The 27,613-nt window shown below is 45.7% G+C and overlaps 1 protein-coding gene across 14 annotated transcripts in view; it reads left to right on the forward strand.

Annotated features, from left to right (window-relative positions):
- Positions 1–8,412: 8,412 nt before the first annotated feature.
- Positions 8,413–27,613, forward strand: part of AAK1 (AP2 associated kinase 1) — a 112,889-nt gene continuing 93,688 nt past the window's right edge. For 8 of the 14 annotated variants that reach the window (XM_040414441.1, XM_040414443.1, XM_040414440.1 and 5 more), the window contains exon 1: positions 8,414–9,238. In XM_040414441.1, coding sequence (XP_040270375.1) covers positions 9,082–9,238 — 157 coding nt within the window. In that variant the 5' untranslated portion in view covers positions 8,414–9,081. Of the gene's footprint in view, positions 9,239–27,613 lie in introns of all 14 variants that reach the window. The other 6 variants (XR_005775636.1, XM_040414437.1, XM_040414436.1 and 3 more) reach the window with 2 other exon arrangements.

Genomic DNA, 27,613 nt, shown 5'->3' on the forward strand with positions numbered 1-27,613 from the left:
GGCCTCAGTAGAAGCCCCCCATAGATGCCCCCCCATGTGACAGTAAGAAGTGCCTCTTTTCTCCCCCCCAATATGTGCCAGTATAAGGTGCCTCTTTCCACCCCTTCCCCCATATGTGCCAATTTCAGGTGCCTCTCTTCTCTAAAAAAAAACTAAAAAACTTTTACTTACCTTCAACGATGCGATGCAAGCCTCTTCCCGGCCTGTGTACCGTGCTGTACGGCTCAGGCGGCGTGATGACGTCATCCCGCCGCCTGCACCGGCCTCTGATAGGCTGCAGGCACGAGGCCCGCAGCCTATTAGAGGAATAGGGGAGGCAGACGCCTCTCCCTCCCCTGCCGCAGCACAGCCGTCTGTATCGCTGTCCTGAGGATGGCGATACAGATGACTATGGAGATGAGCGCTTCCACAATGGAAGCGCTCATCTCCCTGTGCCCAGCCGCTGCCGCCATCATTCACAGCTGATCCTGTGCCCGGGTCTGAGAAAAGCTTGTACCCGGGCACAGGATTGCAAACCCGGACTGTCCGGGTCATACCCGTATGGGTGGCAACCCTATCCAACCGGCAGGCCAACCGTGGAAGCCGGGGAAAAATCCTGTCTGCCAGTGAGGTGATCCCTGCTTGTTGTTAAAGGAGAGGTGCCACTTGTTTTAGTCTTGTTAATGTTCAAGTGGGTAAACAAGAAGTTGAAAAGTTTATCTTTATTATGTATACTTGTTGATTGTGTCTCCCCTCAGAAGAAGAGAAAAAAAGCAAAAGAAAAACCCCCATAAAACAGTGCAATGTAGCAGAGGAAATTCCCCTACTGATTTTTTGAAGTTGCGACTCATCAAGTCCGGTTGTTACTGCCATCCCTCTCAGGAAGTGAGGGGTGTTTGGGTTAAATGTACATGCAAGAATTACTGCTGCAGAACCCGTAGGAACTCTATTTGCTGAGATAGAGAACATATGGAGACTGAGAGCTGGGTACTTGTAAGGAACACCCCGTGTTGAGCTTATTATGGACCTGGTGGGTCCCCAATGTGGTCTGTGCGTACGTCCTGACTAGGTGAACCAGAAGGATTATGATCAGAGGGAGGAGGACCTAGGGGAAGCCCGGCCGGCAAATTATGTAATTCAGGATTTGGGGTGTTAAAGTGCTTTGTGAGCCAGACCCAAATCCTGGGATTGGACTGAGACAGACCATGGGGACCATACCAAACAAGTCCGGGGAGCAGAAGAGGAAAACTTCCATTCAAATAGTGAGAGAGAGAGAGTAGGAAAGAGTTTCTTGCAGCCTTATCAGTTAACCCCTTGTTATGTACCGGCTGTGGGATTTATGGGAGAAAGAGTTTTTGTCCGTGAATCTGAGCCAGTTAAACTAAAGATAAGACAGTACGGTTGTTACCCAATTGTTACTAAAGAAGAAACACAGTTAAGGGGCCGCCTGTCAGTTACAGGATGGTTCATGTTCCTAGAGAAGTTAACAAGGTGACAATTTTGAAAACCCCAGATAGAAGGGAGGCTGTTGAAAGGATTCAAGTGCCCAAAGCCTTAGGGTATTTTTGGGGCTACTGTCATAATGTCGCCCCTTGATTAGACATGCCTCCATGTTAATGCAGCCTCTGTATCATTGTCTGTTATCTGATCCATTTCACCTGACAGAAGAGGCAGTGAATAATTTTCATACAATGAAGCTGTGCATAACCTCAGCCCCAGCCCTTAGTATGCCAAAATATAATGGGGAATTTAACTTATTCTGTTCTGAAATTTAGGGTCACAGTCAGCCAGGTTAGACCGTTACCCACGGCGCCCCCTCCTGTGTCAGGGCAGTCGCAGCAGTGCAGGCAATTAAATTAATGAGCAGCTGTGAAGACATGGCAGTTTCTGTGTATAGATAGCACCCATACGCACCCCCTTCCCCACAATTTCCTCTTTAGCAATCAGTTTGAGTTTCACGAAGTGTGTGTGTGTGGGGGGGGGGGGGGGGGGTGGTAATATACAGTTGTGCAAACACCTCATGATATCCAGGGCATTCTCACACAGGTGCAACCAAAACATATTTCTATGGCTAGACAACTCAGACTCCAATGTGCACTCCTCATTTCTTTCAAAAGATGTACTACTCTGAATCCTGCTACTTTGTTACCAATTACAGATTCAGAAATGGGGAGGGTAGCACAGGTAGCCTTTTGTCTGATTTAGCTGAAAATGCTCCTCATGATTGTATACAGTTGATGCAACAAGAAACTTCTAGATTTTCTCATGAAAAACCTCTTGATAACCCTGATTTTGAGTGTTTTGTAGATGGAAGCAGGAATATGGGAGAGGATGGTCGGTTCCACACTGGATATGCAGTGGTCACACAGCATGAGGTAGCCATTGCTGAACCACTCCCTCCGCACATGTCTGCGCAGGAGGCAGAACGGAAGGCAATCACTGAGGTGTGTAAATTGGCTGAGGGGGAAGAAGGTGAACACCTATACAGATTCAAGGTATGGTTTTGGTATTGCACATGACTATGGACCCATATGGCGGGCTAGAGACTTTCTAACCTCTGCAGGTCAGCCCATTAAAAACAAAGACTCAGTGTTTGAACTAATGAACTCACTACTGCTTCCAGAGGAAGTAGCCATTGTCAAGGTTAAGGCATATACCAGACAACAAACCCGTGAGGCTAGGGGCAACAACAGGGCAGATGGGGCTGCAAAAGCGGCAGCAGTGAAGTTTTGGAAACCAGAGGTAATCCCTGTCGGCGTCCTGGAGACGTGTTGATTAAACTGTCTGCACAGGCAGATGAAGGAGAAAAGAGCTCCTGGACTCAGAGAGGAGCAGTGCCGAATGGGCAGGGACTCTGGGAAGTGTCAGGAAAAATATGCCTACCCAGAGCCCTCTATCCTATGATGGCTCAGGAGGCCCACGGGCCCACTCACCTATCAAAAGGTGCCATGGTAAGTGTGGTTAATACAGGGTGAATTGCTCAAGGGTTTTCTCTGTGCACTGAATAACCCCGGTCAAGTGGTGAAGACTCCAAGCAAGCACACGCCCAGGCCACTTTACCCGTTTCAGAGACTGCAGATAGACTACAGATATACAACTACTAAAGGTAGGAGTGTATGAATTCGTTCTCGTGTGTGTTGATCTCTTTTTAGGTTGGCCGGAATCCTTCCCAATAGCCAAAGCAAATGGCAAGAATATGGCAAACTGATCAGTGAACTGATATGCAGGTATGGTGTTCCTGAAGTTATTGAGTCAGATAGAGGTTCTCATTTGGCAGTTGAACTGATGAGGGAAGTTATGCAAGCATTAGAGGTGATACAAGCTTTCCGAGTTGAGCATTTGAATGGATAAAAGGCCATGCGGGAGATCCAGAGGCCCTGGGCAGAGTGCTTGCCTCTGGCTCTATATTCAGTAAGGACTACCCCAAACAAGAGGACAGGGTTGTCCCCATTTGAGATCCTGTTTGGAAGTGCCCCCAGGTTAGGGTTGTACTTTCCCCAGCAGCTGCAGATGAATAATGACAGTCTGACCAGTTACATACGGGCCCTCACAAAAAGGCTAGAATACACGTATAAATAGGTGTTTGCTTCACTTGCAGATCCTGACTCAGTAGAAGGAACTCACAACTTGCAGCCCGGGGTCTGGGTGGTGATAAAAGTGCATGTGAGAAAAAGACTAGTTCCAAGATTCGATGGTCCTTTTCAAGTACTGTTGACCACCCACACCGCTGTAAAGGTTGAAGGAAAACCCAACAGGATACACGCTTCTCACTGCAAGAAAGTCTTGGAACCACAGGATGAAGGTCCTTCTCCTGACAGTGGCTCTGACCCTGAGCGTGTCAGCAGTGTTTCATCCACTGAATGATGAATCGGACAATGCTTTGATACAGAACCATCGGGTGCTGTTTGAAGGAATTGAATGAAAAGTGATAGACTGTTGGATCTGTACTCACAGTCCTGTGAGTTCAGCCAGTATGCCCTATTTCGCCGTGCCCCTCAGTTTTTCTGAATTGACTGAACTGGCCAACTCTACTATCTTTTTCACAGGCATGAAGCAGGTGTCACGCCCATGTGCATGGTCGTGACTCCTTGGGAGCCACATGAAGTTGCCCGCGGTCTGGGTGTTTTGTCAACCGTAGCTGGGGGCTGTTAGTAGTTTGCCTCAAGTGCGGTTGCCGCGGACAACAGGTGTTTGTTGGCAGTGTAGCAGCCTGAGCTGGTTGCTAGGCGTCTCACTGTTAATGCGTGCGGTTGCCTCTGGCTATGTGTGTGTGTATGTATGCACTTTCTCTGTCTGGTGTGCACGAGGTTTATGTATGTGTGCACTGTGACACTTCCCTCCACTTGTGGCTGCCCGTGGCAACGTGTGGTGTTGTGTACATGTGGTGGCAGTGTCTCGGCCTTCTGGCTATTTCCCAGGACATGGTTGCCACGCATGTCGTTGCCTGCGGTAACAGCTGCAGTGTGATAGTTGATTGTACACTTCCCCTTTAAGTGGCTTTCTTCCCTTGCCTCGTGTAGAAAGGGTTAACTCCCTCCTTAGTGTGTGAACACTGGGTGTGTCTGTGTGTGGGTGTGGCTACTTGGGCTATTTAGCCTCTTCTGGATGCCTGTAGCTGGGGGGTACTTCAGCCATGGTTAGCTGATGTCATCCTCCTGGTTATACACCATCTGCCAGTGAGGGCCACCCTTGTGGTCATAAGTTATGTTAGACATTATTGTTCTTGTATTGTTATATGTCTAGTGGTGTCTTTATCTTTATTGCAGCTTATGGTCCTGGGTTCCTGTGTGATGTCTCGTGTGGGCTGTGTCCGTTTGTGTTCTTGTGGACAGCAGCTCTCGTGCATGGGTTCCAGCCTGTGTGTCTGTGGCAGGTACGTGTAATACTAGTTTACTTACCTGCCATTGCCATATGCTGTACATCTGCCCCTTTCCTTGCAGCCTGGCCACTGAGACTCCTGTTTGTCCGTGATGTGGAGGAACAGGTCGTCTTACTCTGCTCCTAGTCCAGGGCCATCCTGAGGGCTAGTAGGGATCTTAGGTTCCTGAGTATGAGCCCTCCTACCATCAGGGTCGACTCATACGGCTAGGAGACAGGGTCAGAATTAGGGATGTGATAGGAGGTGACCTGCTCCCTGATTCCTGTCCTGGCCTAGCAGCTATCTTTCATATTGACATCCCACGGATTAGAGTTACCCCCACTCTGATCCATGACAGCAGGTTAAGTCTAAAACTAAAAAACAGGGAGGTACCCTTACCCGTTGCAGGATGGGCTGAGCCCCCCTGGCTCATGGTAAACAGATTAGGGCCACCAGTTGATTATAGCTCTACCCCCTGGAACGAGAACATGTGGTGCAATGTGTCATGCTTTCCAAGTTGGACACACTGTTATTGTTTGCAAATACAGTCGAAAGGTATGTCTTTTAGTCCTCATAACAAATTCGGCTGCAATGACTCTAACCCGAACAGCCTGGTGCAGTGTGTTGGTATAGATCCTGTAAAAGGTAAGAATCTGGCCTGCAACAAACGTACCTTAGTTGATTTAATTTTTGGAATAACCTCTAACTCCTCAGAGGGTCAGGAAAAGGGACCAAAACTGGCAGATGTCCTACTGGCCAAATTGATAACTCAGTTGTTTAATAGCACGGTTGTTGCAGTCCTAGAAGATATATTCCTGGTCTGTGGACATAAGGCTTACAAGTGGTTGCTCAGAAGTGTCACTGGTTTATGTACGACTTAGGCTCCTTTCACACCTGCGTTCAGGTGTCCGCTCGTGAGCTCCGTTTGAAGGAGCTCACGAGCGGTCCTGAACGCAGCCGTCTGGCCGCAATGCATTCTCATTGGAAGGCGGATCCACTGAGAATGCATCCGCCTGCCAGCGCTCAGCCTCCGCTCCGCTCAGTGAGCGGACACCTGAACGCTGCTTGCAGCGTTCGGGTGTCCGCCTGGCCGTGCGGAGGCGAGCGGATCCGTCCAGACTTACAATGTAAGTCAATGGGGACGGATCCGCTTGAAGATGACACCATATGGCTCAATCTTCAAGCGGATCCGTTCCCCATTGACTTACAATGTAAAGTCTGAACAGATCCGCTCAGGCTACTTTCATACTTAGAAAATTTTCTAAGTTTTAATGCAGACGGATCCGTTCTGAACGGATGCGAACGTCTGCATTAAAGGAGCGGATCCGTCTGATGAAACATCAGACGGATCCGCTCCGAACGCTAGTGTGAAAGTAGCCTTACTCCTGCAACCTTTAGAATACCCCATTCCGACATAGATATGTTTATTAATAAAGTTTGTAAGAAGGGGAAACAATATCGAGATTATTGAGAGTATCTGTGGTACTGTTCCCCCTGAAGAGAATCCTTAGGGCAGAATAGGATTAGCTTGTTCTGAAGTTGGGCGGTAACAGTTCACAGATTTCTCAAAATGGGGGAATTGTGAGAGATAGAACTCCATCTTGTATATCCTATATCTATCTGAACCAGAGTTCAATTAGAGGTTATTAAAATTCAGCAGACAACCCCCCCCCCCCCCTTCCTGCTCTATTTTTTATAAATGCTAGTTTCTGCTGTTCTAAGTTTAAGATCCTCTTTCTGATAAAGGTTTCATTTCTTCTGTCTTTGTGGTTTATGTGACGCACGGCTGTTGGGCGTCTACCAATAATCATGGTATAAGATTGTCTGCTAAAATTCAATAAAGGAGATTACTGATTACAACCATTGCGTGTATCAGCCTTCTCTGTGCACATTACGCTATTTGAATTCGGAACAAATAATCATAGACGCAGGGGGAAATTGCCCTCACTGTGCCTGCCATACAACACGCCATTACAGTTTCAGCCACTGTGTCCCAATAACAATCCTAGTCACAATCCTGGACAGTGTCTCAAGGACAGCGCCAGCCTCATAAGGGTTCACCTATAACAGTGTCAACCACAGGGTGCACATAACGGTGCCCGACATAAGGTAAGTGACTGCCCCAGGGTTTCCATTACAATGCCAACCTCATGGTGTCCAATACAGAACCATATAAATGAGTCAACCATGCGCCCCTTCTTGTACTTTGGGTGGGTGTACGGGTGGCTGCTGTTGTAACGCCCCAGAGGTGAATTACCACCTTCTGCACCCCTTTACTATCTCCTATGGTTAACCTACGGTCACCCTATGTATTAATTTCGAGGGCCTGCAAAATGTATATTTCCATGTAACTGTTATGTTTAAGTGTAATGTGCCTGGTTCACCAGCAGATGGATGCATACATGGCAGAGCTATTTTACCTAGAATGGAACCCTTCTTTCCATTCTAGCTGTCTCTAAGAGAGAGAGAGAGGAGTTTAGCTAGTGAGAGGTGAGTCTAGCTTAACCCCTGCTAGGGGAAGGCTATGTCCAAGCCAGCCAGAGCACCTTCAGCTCTGCTGGACATGGAGGCTGAAACTTGAAGCCTCTGAAGCCAGGAGTAAAGTTCCCTGGACAAAGCTAGAGACAGACCAGTCTACCAAGTTAAGTACAGCAGAAAGGAAAAGATTCCTATTTAATCCTGTTAGCACAGCAGAGCCAGAGAGCAACAGAGGTAGCAAAAAGGAGTTTGCCTGCCACAGTTAATGCCAACGCCTGCTGGAAACCAAGACAAAGTCTGTAAACTGTTTGGAAGGAAGTTTATTCATGTAAAGTTGCTGTTCAACTATATACAAGGTCTGAACTCAATCATTTCTTCAAATCCATCAACTAGTCTCCCTATTTGCTCTGCTTCGGACGACAACGCCTGGGGTTCCAGTGTATCCAGGTAGGAGCACCGTGACACGTGCACAACACCTAAAGGGACATTATAGGCCACCACTCTGGCATTCCTACACTTGGGTACTATCCACAGTATCACTAAAAGGGCCCCTGTGCCCTTGTTGCTTCACTGCAACTGGCGTCACAACTATAAATATATCCTTAACACCAACAAAAAGGACCCCGGCCAGTCGGTCATGACGACATTCGGGGGGGGGGGGGGGGGGGGGGCAATGGCGGCAGAGGGGTCAGTAGAGGATGTGCACCTCTCCAAACACCATTCCTTACCACCTTCATGGACCCCAGCCTAGCCTTACAGGGTGTCAAAACTCAATAATGATATTGCCCCATTACATACTCAGTGACTTATTGGCTGAATTGTGGTCGGGCTATGGCTGACAGAATTTCCTCTATTTAGATTTTAGAACCAGACACTGGGAGCTGAGAGGCCGTCAGCTGGAAAGGTCAGTGTTGTCACACAGCAGTATGTAGGTCATGTACAACACACGGCTCAGGTAAGAGCACACAGCGCTACCGCGTAACTACAGAAGGACAGGCAGATGGCTCCGCGCAGCCTCTCGGGAATTGTAGTTCCTGCGCCGGCCGTGCCTCATAAAGCTGCGCTCCCTAAAGACTACATGACCCAGCGTGCATTGCGCGGCCGGGTAATACACTGTTGTGGCAGAGGACTTTGCCGTGCGGTCGCTTGCACACTCCTCATTGCACCCTCGGAGCCGGCGCTGTGCCTTGTGAGAGGGGCATCTTGGAGGCTGGAGGGCGGCTCTTCTATCCCGATGATGAAGCTGGTTGCTGATCGACATAGGGAGGAGGGGGCAGGATTTTTGTAAATCTAAGTCATTTCCTGTTCAGGTTCATTTCCTGGTTGAGACCCAGTTATCAGCTGCTGTGCTGTCCCCATACACAATATCCCATCTAATTCTCCATGGAGCTGAGCGCTGCAGAGCATCTCACCCCTCTGCTGATCGTCTAGGGGAAGACCCTGGTGATGTGTGTCTATGGGGAGCACAGACTACACCCATTGCTCTAACTATTAATGGGTGACACCTCCAATCCATCTCCTGTGCAGGATGCAATGCTAGGCAGTCATTAGTGTTCTGTCTGTAGGGCTGTCACCCGAAATTCTAGCTTTCCACCCTGATCTTTCCTCATTGATTGCCTTGCTGCAGCAGATCTCTCCTTCCTGTTTATTTTGGCATTCACCTCTCTGGTCACCGGGGTGGAGAAGCATTTTGAATGAACCATTTGGCCTGATCCCGTGGAAAGGATACGATTGTTTTTCCTGCTGAAGACTTTTTTTGGGGGGTCATGAACATGAAGAAGTTCTTTGACTCCCGGCGTGAATTGGGTGGATCTGGACCTGGAGTCGGCGGGGTGGCTTCTAGCGTCCTGGGCACTGGATACATTGGCAGAGTATTCACCATTGGAAGACACCAAGTGACCGTGGACGAGGTTTTGGCTGAAGGTAATGGCTGATGATTTGTAAAATTGGTGACTAGGGAGGGGTTAATATAAAAGTGTGACATATATATATATATATATATATATATATCTATCAGTGCTCCATGTACAGTAAGATATTCCATTGTGCCGTCTGCGAATCGAGAATTGAATTTGTCATCAACCGGCTCAGAGTACTTAGGTTACTTAGATATTATCTGACCGCCGTACGTGACGTACAGTTCCTCTAAGTCACGACAACGTGATGTATGCCGGATTACCAGCTATTCTAGATAACTGGATGTCAGTAGGAAATATGGCACCCTAAGGGTACTTTCACACTAGCATTGTTAGAATCCGGCAGGCAGTTCCATTGCCAGAACTGCCTGCCGGATCCGGCAAACCGTTTGCAAACGGATATATATATTTTTTCCCCCGGATTGAGTGATATATACCGGATCTGTCTCATCGTTATCATCCGGTTTCAAACGTAATAACGGATCCGGTATTTACATTTTTTCAAAGATCAAAAGAGAAAATAGCTCCTCCTATATCCCGGCGCAAACCGGAAAACCGGATCTGTCAACGCGGCAATTTCCGTAACACTTGGTACCAGATCCGGCATTAATATATCTCTATGGAAATTAGTGCGGTAGTGTTCCGGGATTTTGCCTGAAAAAAATACAGCAGTCAAATACCGTACAAGGGATGGAGCGGAAGACATCCTGATGCATGCTGAATGGATTACTTTCCAATCAGAATGCAATAGGATAAAACTGATGCGTTTTTTTCTGGTATTGAGACCCTTTACCGGATTTCAATACCGGAAAAGAATAACGCCAGTGTGAAAGTACCCTAACTTTTTTTTTAAACTGAGGAGTTTGGCAATTTTATCTCTCTGCTCTGTCTTCTGCTTCTAGGAGTCCAGATTAATTTGCAGATTTGTAAACGGGTACCATTGAGTTTTTGGATTATCGCGTGCTGATAATCGGATTACGGTATTCTGAATAACAATAGCTGCCTTTTAGTGTTGAGTGAACTTGTGTTTTAAGTTCTGCGTCCAAAGTTCGGGTTATCGAAGAATCCCGTTATGGATTCTAAATTCCGTTATGGTCCGTGGTAGCGGAATCCATAACGGGATTCTTCGATAACCCGAACTTTGGACGCAGAACTTAAAACACAAGTTCACTCAACACTACTGCCTTTCCTTTGTAGATATTGTAACTAATATATAGAGTATTATAAGTAATACATATTTATATTATATTACATATATAATATTATATTACGTGCGTACTGAATAAACTAGTAGGGCTGCTTAATGATTGCCCTTACATGTCTATGGACTGCTAACTCATATCTAGCCGGTAATTCGACACGTCTGTGACCCCGCTGGCACTGTAGCACCCAGTTTAGTAGATGTTGTCACCTTCCACACAGATTGCAGTTCCTTCCTCCTACTTTTTCAATAAAGCCTTGATCTTTGACATAGACTGTCATTGTGTATGCTGAATAATATGTTGCGCCCTCTGGTGGTCAGGCTTCTTATGAGCCCTATATGGTGGCTTCCCTTTGACTATATAGTTACAGTACTCGTAGTCGGTTACTTTTTGCTGCTGATCTTAATGTTGGGTGCAGCCATGCAGTCTGTGTATACCAGACCTGTAAGTTATGAAAGAGCGTCATACCTATAGTCCCTCCATACATAAGGAGCGTATTTCACGTTGTTTCTCTTGCCACCGCCTTTCCGACACACTGCAGACTAAAAAATATAAATGAAAAAGTTTTCATAGTTTATAATATTCCCCTAGGTGTTGGTGGCCATTTTTCCTGTGAAAAATGAAGGGCAGTGTATGGTGCCACCAGCTTGGTGGTATTAATGGTGACTAGGGATGAGCGAACTTCTGTTTTCAAGTTTGGCGAACAAGGTTCGAGTTCGGGTTATCTAAGAATTCCGTTATGGATTCTGCTAGCACGGATCATGGTCCATGGTAGCGGAATCCATAACTAGTGTTGAGCGAACTTCTGTTTTAAGTTCGGCGTCTAAAGTTCGGCTTCCGGTTAGCGGAGAATCCCAATATGAATTCCGAATTCCGTTGTGGTCCGTGGTAGCGGAATCAATAATGGCCGATTATTGATTCCGCTACCACGGACCACAACGGAATTCGGAATTCATATCGGGATTCTCTGCTAACCGGAAGCCGAACTTTAGACGCCGAACTTAAAACAGAAGTTCGCTCAACACTATCTATAACGGAATTCTTAGATAACACGATCCTTGTACGCCGAACTTGAAAACAGAAGTTTGCTCAACACTGAAGGTGACCACTCTGGAATCGCCAGAACATGGAGATCCAGGGTGGTCATCTGTAGTGGTGGAAGATTGGCAGGTAACCACTTGAACCCATGGGTGAGTTGTCTGCTTCATTAGGGGACTGAAGGGCACAGTATTGGAAGATGACTATGGGTCCTCTGTTTTAGGCTTCATGCACAGGACCAAGTCTGTATTTCGGTCCACAGATCCACAAATACGGACACCTTCCATGTCCATTCCACATTTTCTCACTCTAGAAATGGCTATGCTTGTCTGCAGTACGGTCAAGAATAGGACATGTTCTATAATTTCCAAAACGGACCTTATATATGCGGGCGGCACATAGATGACCCACAAACATGGCCACCCCTCCATTCACTACTATGGGACTTTCTGAAATAACTGAGCCAGCGCTTGGCTAGTTTCTGAACTCCCATAGAGGTAAATAGAGGGTGGCCACGCATGTACAGCTACTCTTCCCTCACTTCGGAGGCCCCATTCTGGAGATAGGAGCAGGTCCAGGAGGTGGCACCCACCTGACATTTGTGGCATAGCCTAGCGATATGTCAGAAATGTTGAGATGGGACAACCCCTTTAAGTACTTTACCCACTGACTTCTTTTTCTCAGTTAGGAGGTGTCATCATGAACAGGCTTAGGGCTTGTGCACATGTACATGTTGAAAACTGCAAGCAACCAGACTGAAAACTGATCCATTAAAGAGGTTCTTCAGTTTTTTTTAAAATTTAAATCCATCTGCCCCATGCTTTTCTGCTTCCTTCTGTTCCAGCTCCGTGGCTCTTTTCACTGGACTTCCGGTCCCCGTCTGTCACCTTCTGCACAGATAGGGTCACGTGCGCCACTGCAACCAAGGACTGGCTTCAGAAGTGACGTGTCCCCAAGTCTTGTCACTGCTGAGGCTGGTCATTGGCTGCAGTGGCGCACATGTCCCGGCCCCGGTGGATGTGGACAGATCGGAACCATTGAAGTCCACTGAACACAGAATGGGAGCCATGGAGCTAAAACGGAGCGGCGGATAAGTATGGCTAATGCTTGCCTGGAGATGCTTTGTCTTCAGTTTTTTCCACATGCATGAAAAACAACATCTGTAGAAAATAATGAAGCAAAACTGAGGGAAAATGGCAGTTCATCACAGATGCTTGTGTGCATGAGCCCTTATAGATGAGGTGCTCTTCCCGTGGGACTAGCCTGAGGCCTGGTGTGTTCAGAGGTCTCGCTGTGGCGTATTATTAGTTTTCCATGAAGGTATTTCCAGTCAGTTTAGCTGAGGTGTGCAGCTCTGGTAAATATGGCTCTGTCAGGAGTTTCTATCACATGAGGTTAATATGTTTGTATAAAGTGCTTGTCATCGTCACACGGTGTAGGCAGTTTTATATTTTTTACAAAAAATTTGCCTGTGTAATAGTCATTTGATCAGCCTCGCAGCAGCTTACCGATGAGTGTGGGTGCAGCCCACAAAATGGCTGACTCCTTCATCCTTCTGAGTGTCATTGACTCTTCCATAACTGCCGTAGATTGCCTCACGTAATGTGTATATAAGTTACTGGTCATCGGGTGTACAGTGTTAAATTTATAGAGCTGCGTTCTCAGTAAAAGTCATTCCGTGGAGATTTATAAAAACCATTCAGACTGTGACTTTCGTTTGTTAACGGCAGGTTTGAAAATTTTAAGTATTGCTTGCTACGGGTGAAACTTGCCTTTTTTTAGGCCTTGTTCACATTTTTATGTCCGTCTGACGTCCTTGAACAAATCAGTCCGCATTTCATCCGTGAAGTTCTCCATGAAGGATCCATGTTTGGACCTTGTGTCCGTTTTTTGCCCCCGTGTGCCATCCGAATTCCACAGACACTGCTCGGCTGAAAATTTTGGTAATTTCCAGAGCATTTCCTACCAGTTGTCAGTGAAAAACACAGACCAAAGGCCTCATGCACACGACCGTTGTTTTGGTCCGCGTCCGAGCCGCAGTTTTTGCGGCTCGGATGCCGACCCATTTACTTCAATAGGGCCGCAAAAGATGCGGACAGGACTCCGTGTGCTGTCCACATCCGTTGCTCCGTTCCGTGGCCCTGCAAAAAAAATATAACCTGTCCTATTCTTGTCCGTTTTGCGGACATAAACAGGCAGTTATATCAATGGCTGTCCGTGCCCTTACGCACACGGACGCCATCCGTGTATTGCGGACCGCAAAACACACAACGGTCATGTGCATGTAGCCAAACGCTCATGCCATCAGTGTTGTGTCCGTGATTTTTCACGTACCCATACTTCAATAGCTGCATCACGGACCAAAGTAGTGCATTTTTTTTCACTGAGCCATGGTCAGTGCAAAAATACTGAAGTGTGGACAAACATATTAAAATCATTGGGACATCACACGTCGGTGAAAAACTGAAATTTTTACACATAGATGTCATTTTTTGGTGCTGTTTTTTTGCTACTGCCGTTTTTCTTTAGATGGTGTTTTTTGTCTTTCTGGCTTCTTTTTAAAAACACAGCGTGCTGTAGCTCTTGGCATTTTCAAAGAGGAGAAAAAACACCATGAAGGAAAGGCCAGTGGTATGAAACACTGGGGGTCATTTACGATGGGCTCTACACGAGTTTTTGGCGTAAAAGACCCTGTTGTGTGATGCGGCAAATGACCGTGCAACAATATGTCTCTTGAACATTTTTGCAACAGTGTTTTGGGGAATGGCAAGGGTGTGGCGGGGACCAGGTTCGATATCGGGCCTGACAAATTTAATAACTTTTAAAAGCCGACTGAACACTATGCCAGTCAGCGGCTGGAGCAGTTTCCAGAAAAAATTGCCATGAAAACGCCATAAAAACCAGGGGTAACTAAGCCCCAGAGCCATATTCATATGTGTGGGGATCCTTAGGCTAGTCGCACATGGCGCTGATTTGTATGCGAAAATCGGCATGAAAACCGCATTAAAAATGTTTGTGTTGTTTTTTTTTTTGTGTGAGGTTATGGGTGAGGATTTTCAGTTTATTTTGACAACCCCATTGAAATCTGAGGAAAACCACTACATAAGGCCTCATGCACACGACCGTTGTGCGGACCTATTCACTTCAATGGGGCCGCAAAAGATGCGGACCAAAAAAAATATAACCTGTCCTATTCTTGTCCGTTTTGCAAGGACTACTTTGCATTTCTACAATGGGCCGCCCGTTCCGTTCCGCAAATTGCGGAAGGCACACGGGCGGTTTCCGTTTTTTGCGGACCGCAAAAAACAGAACGGTCGTGTGCAATGTAGCCTAAGGTGCAGAATCACACAAACAATTGACACACTGCGGATTTTGAAAACCACCCGGCAGGTCAACTTTTGCACGTACGAGAATACGCGAAGTTTACGTGAGATTTGGCAGATGTCATTCACTTTGCTGGTACTGTATTATGTTACGTTTTTCCTGGGAGAAAATGAATGTGGAAGAAACGCACAATGTGCAGCCAGCCAGGCCTCGTGTACACAAAGCTGTGCAGCGGCACACGGATTTCTCCGGGGCTCCGAGTGCCGCCACATGTGGGCATGGTTTGTCAGAGATATTTTCCCCTAAAGCCAGGCTTCTAGCAAAGAATATTCCAAAATACAGGATATAAAGGAACACTTCACAATTTTTTTTTCTGTCAGATTCGTTTAGTATTTCAGAAAGATAAACCTCTGTGTGAAATCGCTGCTATATGGCGGTACAGTGGCGCCTCATACACCTCTTCTTTTTTTTTTACTACAGATATATATAATCTTGAGGCTTTTTTATAAATATATCTTTCACTTTATGTATGCCGTGTGAATATGCCTGTAGATCCTGTATAAAGGCCCTGCTTTCCGTCATGCCTGCGATGTAACATGGAACCTGCTGAACCATAGAAGCTGAGGGACGCGGACGCCATTGGCAAATTTATGTCCAGTTGTGTAGGATTAGCATAGGCTGAAAGACCATAGAATTGCCATCTACTTACTATTCCATGGGTGTTTCTCCCCAGTACAGTGCCTCACAGAAGGAGGCTTTTTTTGTGGTTCCATGGTGGAATTTCTGTGATTTTTGGTTAAAGGGGTCCTATAGTTACATATCAAAAGAGCACAAATAATACCGCACGTGTCATGTGTTAACATTCAGAGTGGGTTTGCTGGTTGCCACTGCGGAGGGGTTATTTATCTGCATGTTGTTCTGCCACATGGGTGGTCTCGTTAGATGACATTCAATGCCGAGCCGTGCACATTATTATCTGTCCGCCTGTATGGACGAGAGGATGACACATTAATCTGATTAATAAAAAAAAGCTGAGATGGGAAATATCCAGGCTTCTTCTGCTATCAGTCGGGCGATTGTGGAACATCAGAGACATTTGGTTGTTAGGTGATCCATTGCCTGACAACTGCAACCTATATGGGGTTGTCAGACATCGTGTCTGTAGCAACTAGTCTGTTTCAGATTACAAGGAAGGACTAAGGCTGGGTTCAGACCTGAGCATATTTGATATGCACGTTTAACGCGCGTTTGTGTCGCGCGTTTTTGTCCATAGTCAACTCGCGTATTACTCGCGTTTGTGTGATTAACAGCAGTGTCCTATGGCTGCAAACGCGCGACAAAACGCCCCAAAGAAGCTCAAGAACTTGTTTGAGCGTAGGGCGTTTTTCAGTGAGAACCAGGGCCATAGGGAAGCATTGGTTTTCATGTGTTGAGCATTTTACAGCACGTTTGAACGCGCTGTAAAACGCTCAAGTGTGAACCCAGCCTAAAGCTTGAGGTAAAAGTCGTCGCCCGAAACCGCCAAGACCGGTTCATTTTCCGTTTTTTTTTTTTTTCCCGTTTTCACTTTTTACTCCCAGCCTTCCCAAAGCCATATTCCCCCCCCTCCTTCCATTCACATGGCCGTATAAGGGCTTGTTTTTTGCGGGACAAGTTGTACTTTCTAAGGCTAGGATTACATGGCGACCAAGTCACAGTGCAAACCATTGACTATCATTATAAAAAATGTTGCGCGACATTGGTGCCACATGAATGTCGCGCAAAACATGTCACATTGTAGTTGTAGCCTTTTTGTCACGTGACACATGTCGCCGTGTAGCCCTAGCCTAAAGGCACCATTTACTCTCTGGGTCAGTACGATTACGATACCACACGTATAGTTTTTCTTGTGTTTTTAATACAGAAAAAATAAAAATAAAAATGTGACCAAAAAAGCCCTATGGGATCAATATTTTTGTATTTTAATAGTCCGGGCGTTTTTGCATGCGGTGATGCCCATGATGTTTATTTATATTTTTTTTTATTGTTTATGTATTTTGATTTTGGGGGGAAAAGGAGGCAATTTTAATTTATTTTTATAAATTAATTTTTTAGATTTTTAAAATCTTTTTCTTCTTCTTTTTACTTTTTAAGAGCTCCCATAGGGAACTATAGCAAGCAATCATCAGATTGCTTCTCTCATAACATCAGGATACCAGGACTGCTGCCCGGCCCTCGGTGACATCAGAGGCCCGGGCCAATGAGGAAGTGCGCCGGCGCTCCTGAACGTCAGAGTGCACGGGCAGCAGCTCCACCCGGCGCAAGCTGTTATTCTCCCAGTATAAGGCTAGGGTTACATGTGTTGCATGACAAAAAGGGTACAACTACACTGCTGCATGTGTTGCGTGACCTACATGTCTCGCAACATTTTTTATAATGATAGTCAGTGGTGTCGCAATGGAACATGCTGCGACTGCAATAGGACACAAAAAATCAATCCAAAAATATCGCGCAGCACATGTCGCGGGGTAGCCCTAGCCTAAAGGCCGGCATCTGCAGTGTGCAGGTGCCGGTGAATTTCTAGTTATCTGGCTCCCCCTACTGTTCGTTACTAGTATTACGGACTCTCCTGGCTGTTACTTTCTGGATTGGACTTTGTGACTGTGCTTTCAGCTTCTGCCGTTTGGTATTGTATTGATCTCCTGGTTCTGGCTCTTTGGAGTGCCTCTGGCGTATTTGTACTGTGTTGACTGCCTGTCTTTTGACCCTTTTTCTACGACTATTCTTTTTTTTTTTTTTTTGGTGCGTTTTTGTCCCTGTTTGTGTGTCGCCCTTCACATATTGCAGTGTAGAGACTATCGTCCAGTTGTGGGTCACTGACTAGGATGATTGCGCAAGTTGGTAGAAGATAGTGGGTCCGGGCAGTTTAGGGCTGCACTATCCCTGTTTGCGTGTGACGGTAGTCGTTACCCTGACTCGGACTCCATTGCATTAGTATTGGAGTCTATCAGAAATGCACGATGTTCCTGAGGAGCCCAGCCACAGGCAGCCTATTGTCGCTCAGGACAGAGGCTGCCGCCCACATACTCCGCCTCTCTGATCCACGAGTGGGCGCCGTTATAAAATACCCGATCGCCGACTTAAATATACGTGAGGCGGTCTAGCAGGGATTAACAGTTTCGGGCAATATGTTTATTCTTAGGCCAACACAAAATTTTTTGGTGCTGTTTTTTGCATTTTCATTTCAGTGGAAGACTAGACCTGCTTCTTTTCCACTTGGAAAAAAAGAAGCAGCAGCGTACTCTGTCTAGAAGCTGAATCCACGCTGATCCTCCCAATGAAATGAATGGGAAGCTGACTAAAAACATGCCAAAAACTACAGTAGTACAGTACAGATTCTACGCTGATTTTTTATTTTTTTCCAGCTTGCATTTCAAAATCCATCATGTGAACTGGCTCTTATAGTAGATGCAGACATACTGCTGCTCCCTTAAAGGGAAAGTAACACTGGTTCCTGTAGTCCACCAGACTGAAAGTAAGAGATGCCCGTAATGATACCCATGCTCACAAGTGCGGGTGGATTGTGATCTTCTTGTGTCAGGTCACCGAGACATCATGTGTAGCTTGGCTCAGCATGTTCGTACAAGAGCGAAACACAGTTGGGAAATATCAAGCCAATATTGTGGCTTAAAGTCGCAAAATAGATAATTTTTGCTCTTCTTTTTTTTTTTCTTTTTTTTTTGGGCGCAAAGAAAATGCAACATTTAGCATTTTTACACAACTCACTTCAGTCTTGGAAAATTGAGGTAAGCCTGGCCGGCTGATTTAAAGAGGACCTGTCACCTCTCCTGACAATTCTAGAGTATTCCTATGATTCTTTAATTCCTTTACTATTAATTCTAGAAGTTATGAGTTATGGTGGGTGTTAGCAGTTTTGGAGAAGGGGGGGGGGTCCCTGTACAGTCTTACACTATCCAATCAGTGCTGTCAGTGTCAAAACATGCAGGAACCCCCCCTTCCCCAACTGGTAACACCCATCTGGACCTTTATTACAAACTGCTAGTAATTAATTTATAGCTTCTAGCAGGAATAATAAAGAAATAGCTCATCATAGAGTTAGAAAAATAGATGCTCTAGAATGGTTATTACAAAGGGAATTCAAATAATCACTAAAACAGACCTGACAGGGCCTGTTTTAGCCAAATTTATCGACTGTGACTATTTTAAGGTTATTTTCACACTAGCGTTTTTGCTGGATCCGGCAGGGTTTAGCAAAAAACGCTTCCGTTACTGATAATACAACCGTCTGCATTCGTTATGAATGTATCCGGTTGTATTATCTTTAACATACCCAAGACCGATCCGTCATGAGCTCCATTGAAAGTCAATAGGGGATATTTTTTACTATTGTGGCAGAGAAAACCGTCCCCACTGACTTGCATTGTGGATCATGACGGATCCGTTTTGCTCCGCATCCCAGGATGGAAAGCAAACCCTCCGGTATGAGAACGGAATGCATTTTGGAGCTCTCCGTTCTGTTCAGTTACGTTTTGTCCCCATTGACAATGAATGGGGACAAAACGGAAGCGTTTTTTTCCGGTATTGAGACGACCCTATGATGGATCTCAATACCGGAAAATATTAACACTAATGTGAAAGTAGCCTCAGAAGTCCTAAAAATTGTCCAAGTCTTCCTCCAGTAAAGGGGTGGCATAGAAATTGGAGTAATGTTTCAAGACAGAAGTGTTAGACTTAGGCTGCGTTCACACGAGCGTGTCCGGATTAGTTCCGGATGCGTCCCGGTGTGTTGTGGCAAACCCGCGCGAGTAGGAATGCAATTGCAGTCAGTTTTGACTGCGATTGCGTTCCGATGTTCAGTTTTTATCGCGCGTGTGCAATGTGTTTTGCACGCGCGTGATAAAAAACCGACTGTGGTACCCAGACCCGAACTTCTTCACTGAAGTTCAGGTTTGGGTTCGGTGTTGTGTAGATGTTATTATTTTCCCTTATAACATGGTTATAAGGGAAAATAATAGCATTCTGAATACAGAATGCTTAGTAGGTGATCAATTGAGGGTTAAAAAATAAAAAAAATTAACTCACCTTGTCCTCTTGTTCGCGTAGTTCTCCCGGTCTTTAGTTCTTTAAAAAGATGAACTATGGGCTAAAGGACCTTTGGTGACGTCAGATCACATGCTCCAATCACAGGGTCCATCACCGCGGTGAGCGCACTCACGTCACCAAAGGTCCTTTTCCTACCAGGTCATCAAAGAAGAAGACAGAAGAGAAGCCGGGCTGCGCGAACAAGTGGATGAGGCGAGTTAAATTTAGTTTTTGTTTATTAACCCCTCCAGCCCTATTTTACTAAGCATTCTGTATTAAGAATGCTATTATTTTCCCTTATAACCATGTTATAAGGGAAAATAATAAAATCTTCTGTGAAGAAGTCCAGGTTCAGGTCTGGGTACCAAACAGGCCGATTTTTCTCACGTGCGTGCAAAACGCATTAAAACGCTTTGCACTCGCGCGGAAAAATCGCACATTTTTCTGCAACGCACCTGCATCCTATCCGCCCCTCGCACGCGACGCCCGTGTGAAAGAGGCCTTTAAAGATCTATCAAACTTTGTGCAGCATTTGATAGATTTAGTGCAAAACACGGAAACGCAGAATCCTGCAAAAATTGCCCTCATGTTAAATCTCCCCCATAGTGTGCAGTGTGTCGCAGTGAACCCCACCCTGAAAGGGGCTTTCTGAGAAAAGAAGTGCAGTAGATAATACATGTTTAAGGGCTGGGGGCCTCCTCACTAGAACAGGGGTCCCAGTCAGTGGGATCCTCCTCAATAATATGTTTATCACCTATCCTGTGGATAAGTGATAAAGGTCTTAGGGCTCTTTCACACTTGCGTTGTCCGGATCCGGCATGTACTCCACTTGCTGGAATTACACTCCGGATCCGGAAAAACGCAAGTGTACTGAAAGCATTTGAAGACGGAACCGTCTTCAAAATGCGTTCAGTGTTACTATGGCACCCAGGACGCTATTAAAGTCCTGGTTGCCGTAGTAGTAGTGGGGAGCGGGGGAGCAGTATACTTACAGTCCGTGCGGCTCCCGGGGCGCTCCAGAATGACGTCAGGGCGCCCCATGCGCATGGATGACATGTCCAATGCGATCACATGATCTATGCGCTTGGGGCGCCCTGACGTCACTCTGGAGTGCCCCGGGAGCCGCACGGACGGTAAGTATACTGCTCCCCCGCTCCCCGCTACACTTTACCATGGCTGCCAGGACTTTAGCGTCCTGGCAGCCATGGTAACGATTCAGAAAAAGCTAAATGTCGGCTCCGGCAATGCGCCGAAACGACGTTTAGCTTAAGGCCGGATCCGGATCAATGCCTTTCAATGGGCATTAATTCCGGATCCGGCATTGCGGCAAGTGTTCCGGATTTTTGGCCGGAGCAAAAAGCGCAGCATGCTGCGGTATTTTCTTCGGCCAAAAAACGTTCCGTTCCGGAACTGAAGACATCCTGATGCATCCTGAACGGATTTCACTCCATTCAGAATGCATGGGGATAATCCTGATCAGGATTCTTCCGGCATAGAGCCCCGACGACGGAACTCTATGCCGGAAGAAAAGAACGCAGGTGTGAAAGAGCCCTTACCTGGAAAACCCTTATAAACATATATACTAATCGGTCAAGGACGGAAAATCAGTGATCATGACCTTTCTAAAGTGAATATCCTTGGCGAGAGGGACACTGCAGGTATGTGCAGTCTGGTAAGTAATATTCGGCAACCATGGGTAGGTATTGGTGGAGTTTAGACCTCATTGCAAAGCAACTGCTGCGAATATATTACAGAGGAAAAGTGAAGAACTTTTGGGAATAGTACTCTTGTGGCTAACGCATTTTATCAGTGTCCCATCCTAGAGCAACTCTGTGGATTTCCTGACCCGGCCTATCTATGTACATACAGTCAGGTCCATAAATATTGGGACATGGACACAATTCTAACATTTGGCTCTATACACCACCACAATGGATTTGAAATGAAACGGACAAGATGTGCTTTAACTGCAGACTGTCAGCTTTAATTTGAGGGTATTTACATCCAAATCAGGTGAACGGTGCAGGAATTACAACAGTTTGCATATGTGCCTCCAACTTGTTAAGGGACCAAAAGTAATGGGACATAATAATAATCATAAATCAAACTTTCACTTTTTAATACTTGGTTGAAAATCCTTTGCAGTCAATTACAGCCTGAAGTCTGGTGATGTCTATGCGTTCCAGACGCTGGGTTTCATCCCTGGTGATGCTCTGCCAGGCCTCTACTGCAACTGCCTTCAGTTTCTGCTTGTTCTTGGGGCATTTTCCCTTCAGTTTTGTCTTCGGTAAGTGAAATGCATGCTCAATCGGATTCAGGTTAGGTGATTGACTTGGCCATTGCAGAACATTCCACTTCTTTCCCTTAAAAAACTCTTTGGTTGCTTTTGCAGTATGCTTTGGGTCATTGTCCATCTGCACTGTGAAGCGCCGTCCAATGAGTTCTGAAGCATTTGGCTGAATATGAGCAGATAATATTGCCCGAAACACTTCAGAATTCATCCTGCTGCTTTTGTCAGCAGTCACATCATCAATAAATACAATAGAAGCAGTTCCATTGGCAGCCATACATGCCCACACCATGACACTACCACCACCATGCTTCACTGATGAGGTGGTATGCTTAGGATCATGAGCAGTTCCTTTCCTTCTCCATAGTCTTCCTTTCCCATCACTCTGGTACAAGTTGATCTTGGTCTCATCTGTCCATAGGATGTTGTTCCAGAACTGTGAAGGCTTTTTTAGATGTCGTTTGGCAAACTCTAATCTGGCCTTCCTGTTTTTGAGGCTTACCAATGGTTTACATCTTGTGGTGAACTCTCTGTATTCACTCTGGTGAAGTCTTCTCCTGATTGTTGACTTTGACACACATACACCTACCTCCTGGAGAGTGTTCTTGATCTGGCCAACTGTTGTGAAGGGTGTTTTCTTCACCAGGGAAAGAATTATTCGGTCATCCACCACAGTTGTTTTCCGTGGTCTTCCAGGTCTTTTGGTGTTGCTGAGCTCACCGGTGCGTTCCTTCTTTTTAAGAATGTTCCAAACAGTTGTTTTGGCCACGCCTAAGGTTTTTGCCATCTCTTTGATGGGTTTGTTTTGTTTTTTCAGCCTAATGATGGCTTGCTTCACTGATAGTGACAGCTCTTTGGATCTCATCTTGAGAGTTGACAGCAACAGATTACAAATGCAAATAGCACACTTGAAATGAACTCTGGACCTTTTACCTGCTCATTGTAATTGGGATAATGAGGGAATAACACACACCTGGCCATGGAACAGCTGAGAAGCCAATTGTCCCATTACTTTTGGTCCCTTAACAAGTGGGAGGCACATATGCAAACTGTTGTAATTCCTACACCGTTCACCTGATTTGGATGTAAATACCCTCAAATTAAAGCACATCTTGTCCGTTTAATTTCAAATCCATTGTGGTGGTGTATAGAGCCAAAAATGTTAGAATTGTGTCCATGTCCCAATATTTATGGACCTGACTGTATCTGATCAACACTGAACACTGTCTTCATAAAAGTGCACGCGCGGTGCGGCCGGTCTGCTGCTAAGAACGCCGGACGTTATCCTCTATCCACAGAATAGGGGATATCTTATTAGATCGGTGGGGTTCCTACTGCTGGGACCCCAGCCAATCAGGAGAACGGGGATCCTGTACCCTGTGGAGCCCCCTGAAATGAATGAAGCATCGGTTGGGCATGTGCACAGCCACTACATTAGTTTCTATAGGAGTTTCAGAGGTAGCAGAGCTCAGTGTTGGGAACTCTACTGCTTAGTTAGGGGTCATGCACACAAACGTATTTTTTTGTCCGTGTCCGATCTGCAATTTTTTGAGCTCTCAGCTCAAGTACAGCGCTGTACATTATATAGTGGCTGTGCTTGGTATTGCGCTTAACTCCATTCATTTCTATGGGGCTGAGCTGCGCCTAGGCCACGTGACAGGTGTCGTGACTGGCCTAGAAAAAGCAGAGAGAAGGCCACGGCACTACTGTGAGCGCCGTTGCCTTTTCAAACAGCTGATTGGCGGAGGTTCTCGGTGTCCCAGAAAACCTCTTTAAGATCCACAGCACATTCATTATTTTGTGCAGATTGGTTTCTTCAGCTTGTTGCCAGTGGACTTCTATCAAATCCTCAGCGTGTGAACATGGCCTAAAAGCCTGGTATTAGAAAAAGCCTCTTTTTTTGTGTAGAGACAGTGGCACTCTTCTTCTTGGGTCATGGCTGGCATTGCAGCCTTCCGTTTTCTCTGTATTTCTCCTGACATTCTTGTTTTAATAGCTTCGTGCATTCCCCATGCAATAACAATTCTGGAGCATCTATTCTTATGTCTATATGTTGTGCCATTCCTTAATTATTTATACTAGAAGTTATGAATGAATTTCTAGCAGTCTGTAGTAAGGGTACAGAGGGGAGGTAACCAGTTGGGGGTGGGGGGGGGGGTGTACCTGCACAGTCTGAAAATTGCAGCACTGATTGGATAGAGTCAGTCTGTGCAATCAGTGCTGCCATTTTCAGACTGTGCAGGTACACCCCCCCCCCCCCAAACTGGTTACCGCCCCTCTGTACCCTTACTGCAGACTGCTAGAAATTCATTCATAACGTCTAGTAGAAATAATAAAGGAATGGCACAACATAGAGACATAAGAATAGATGCTCCAGAAATGTTATTACATGGGGAATGCATGAAGCTAATAAAATAGGTATGTCAGGAGTGGTGAGAGGTCCTCTTTAACTCTTTCATGGACTTCGATGAATCATTTTCCATAGCATCACCAATATTGTTCTGAATATTGTCATGTCTATGGCCAGGTTGAGGGAGGCTACGGATCCTTTTTTTTTTTTTTTCCAGATAAGTACTTATTCTGCAGATCATAAACTCTGAAGAGCTTCTCTAGGAGGAGTTCCTTAGCAGCTGTGATGGATATTTTGGGACGGAGAGCTTAGAATAAACGGTCCAGCGTTTAGTCGGCCTACATGGAGCGTCAGCGAGGGCACGTTTAACCCATTTCATCCTTTTTATGTGCTTTCCTGGTTAATTGACTCTTCCTGTAATTCAGTTGACTTTTTTTTTTTTTTTCCCCGATCCGCCAGTCATTCCTTATGATGGGTCTAGTTTTTGCCTTACTCACGCTTCCATCTCTCCTCTCGATCCCTCCCGTCTCTCTGCTGGTAACGTGCTGGCTCAGCGTGTTTCTCTGGCTGATGATGGTTTACAAAGCTTCATTATGAAATGCCCATGGGATACCCAGGCTTCTCCTCTTTCACTCCATTCTCAAATACAGCACAGTCATAGTCCCCAGCTCTGTACAGGAATGAATAACCCTTTCACAGCCAAGCAAGCGAAAACACTGAAAACATTGGATCATTCATCAACTTGGGTGGGCAGACGTGACCATCCACTAGGGTACTTTCTCACCCTTAATTATTTTAGGGAATTGCTTATCGGAATTGCTCTGTCAAGCAGTTTTCTTGTAGTAGTAACATGCAGGTCACTGTAAGAAATGGTCTGTATTCTGTCTTGACATTCCCCTCAACCATATATTTCGTTATTGGAGCCATGTCACTCCTACAGAGACCATGTGTCATAATATTAAGCCTCGTGAACACAACCGTATTTTCGGTCCGCATTTTTTGCCTGATCCTATTTATTTCTATAGGGCCGCAGAAAAAGCGTCATCCGTGTGCCGTCCGCATTTGTGAGGCCATGTTGCAAATTATAGTACATGTCCTGTTCTTGTCCATTTTGTGGACAAGAATAGGCATTTCAAAAATGGGAGCTGTCAAAAGTGCAGGATGTTTTCTGCAGTAAAAACTTTGATGCCGTACTAATCGAACATGCCCTATGAACATGCCTAGTCGATGCAGGTTCAACCACTGGAGCCCAAATGTTTCCGATGCCGAGGTGCCTAGGGCATTGTTTTTGGCACAAAGCAACAACAGAACATTCTTCACTGGGAGATTTGGAAATGAAAGGGGTAAATCCCCCATTCTCTGTAATGAATGGTGATTTTGCGAGCTCAGCAATCTCTCAAATGTGGAATTTGGCATCCCACGTGCTTGTGAAGATTTGGGGTACCCGCCATCAGACCCCACAGATTCAGACGTCTTTGTCATATTTACTGGATACATAAATGTCTGTCTTCATTGAGCTCCCTCTTGTGGTGACTGTAGAAGGACAGAATTGTAGCATTTGAGAATCTAAACACAGCAGCAAATATTATAAAATAGCTTAAAAAAAGAACAATCCTCTCCTCTCCAATGCCCTTCAGAGCAGTGTTGATGCTGTACTGGCCCTCCAAGTCTTTGTTTACAAGTGGCTGGCACATGTACACTGCAGCCAGTCAGTGGCCTCAGCAGTCGCGTATTGTACTGCTGGCATCATGAGTCCCATCACTGGCCGGTAATGCCAGTAGAACGACACTTGACTCCTGAGACCACTAACTGGCTGCAGCAGTCACGTGTTTGCAATTGGTAAACATAAAAGATGGACCGCCGAGGCCACTGTTCTTGATCGTTGGTGGTTGTAGAAGTGGTAAGAGTGTGTGTTTTTTTTTATTTTTATTATTTATTTTATCACTGCTGATTCTATTCTTTTTTTAAAGGCCAGATAACCCCATGTAACTATGAATATTTGAAGGAAAACTGTGGATCTGGAGCTCTAGAAAATATATAAAATTAATAAGCACAGAATAGTTTGAAATAAAGCAAAAATAAAAAGTGATAATGCACTTAAACATAAGAGGACTACTCGATAAAACATCCTTGAGTATGTTAGTTTTTTTTTTCTTTTCTATTTTATGCTGGGAGAAAATGTTCTTCATTGTACTCAGTGGGCAAAGTGTAAAATATGTATGTCCTATTATTGTTATCTTACCTATTGCGGTGTACTATCATTCATATTACTACCTTTTACATGTTTGATTTCCCTGCCGTCTCATCTTTATAATACTTCTAATACAACCTGACTTCTCATCAAGGCCAGGCTCACTTTAGCTTGTGCAGTTGGTCAATTGCCTAAAAATATCCGATAGTGAGGGAACGTTCGGGCTAATCCATTAGAACTGGTTTGTGATCTTCTAATGTGCATACAATAGGGCACGTACGTTTATTGCTGGGAATGTAGGTTGCATGCATAAAAACTTGCCAATATTGGCAATAAAGTGCATGCTGGTCAAGATACACCTCTGGCTGGAGGGAAGGGGTTGGGTCAAGAATTTGGCATGGTGGTGGTGGGGGGGCTGCCGTTTCTCCTCAGGCAGAACGAAGGCTATGTGCTCCCAGGCCCATGGCCACAAAGCACTGAGGGAAGGGGGGCCCAAGCTGAGCTCTTGCCCCAGGGCACTTTAGCTATGCCCCTGATTGCAGAGGCATTGCAGTGTAGCGGTGACCCCTGAATGGGGTCGCATTTGTACTGCAGCCCCTGAATCACAAAAAAATCCAACTCTGCTGGATTCTGTGATTCAGGGGTCACAGCTGTCACACGACCAGTGTCGCGCTGTTATTATACCCTAAATGGGTTGTCCCATAGGAGACTTTCAGAATGCAGCGCCTGATGGCTGCAGCTCAGACACCATGTTCAACGTGACAGGTTCCCTTTAAGGTTATTTCCAGAAAATCCTGCTTTGCAAGCATTAATTGACGTGCTGTGGATAACAGCACTACATGTTAGGCTACTTTCACATTAGCGTTTTTTTGCAGATCCGTCATGTACAATAAGACAACCGCATG

Source organism: Bufo bufo, chromosome 1, assembly GCF_905171765.1.
Source record: "Bufo bufo chromosome 1, aBufBuf1.1, whole genome shotgun sequence".
NCBI classification, from domain to species: domain Eukaryota; kingdom Metazoa; phylum Chordata; class Amphibia; order Anura; family Bufonidae; genus Bufo; species Bufo bufo.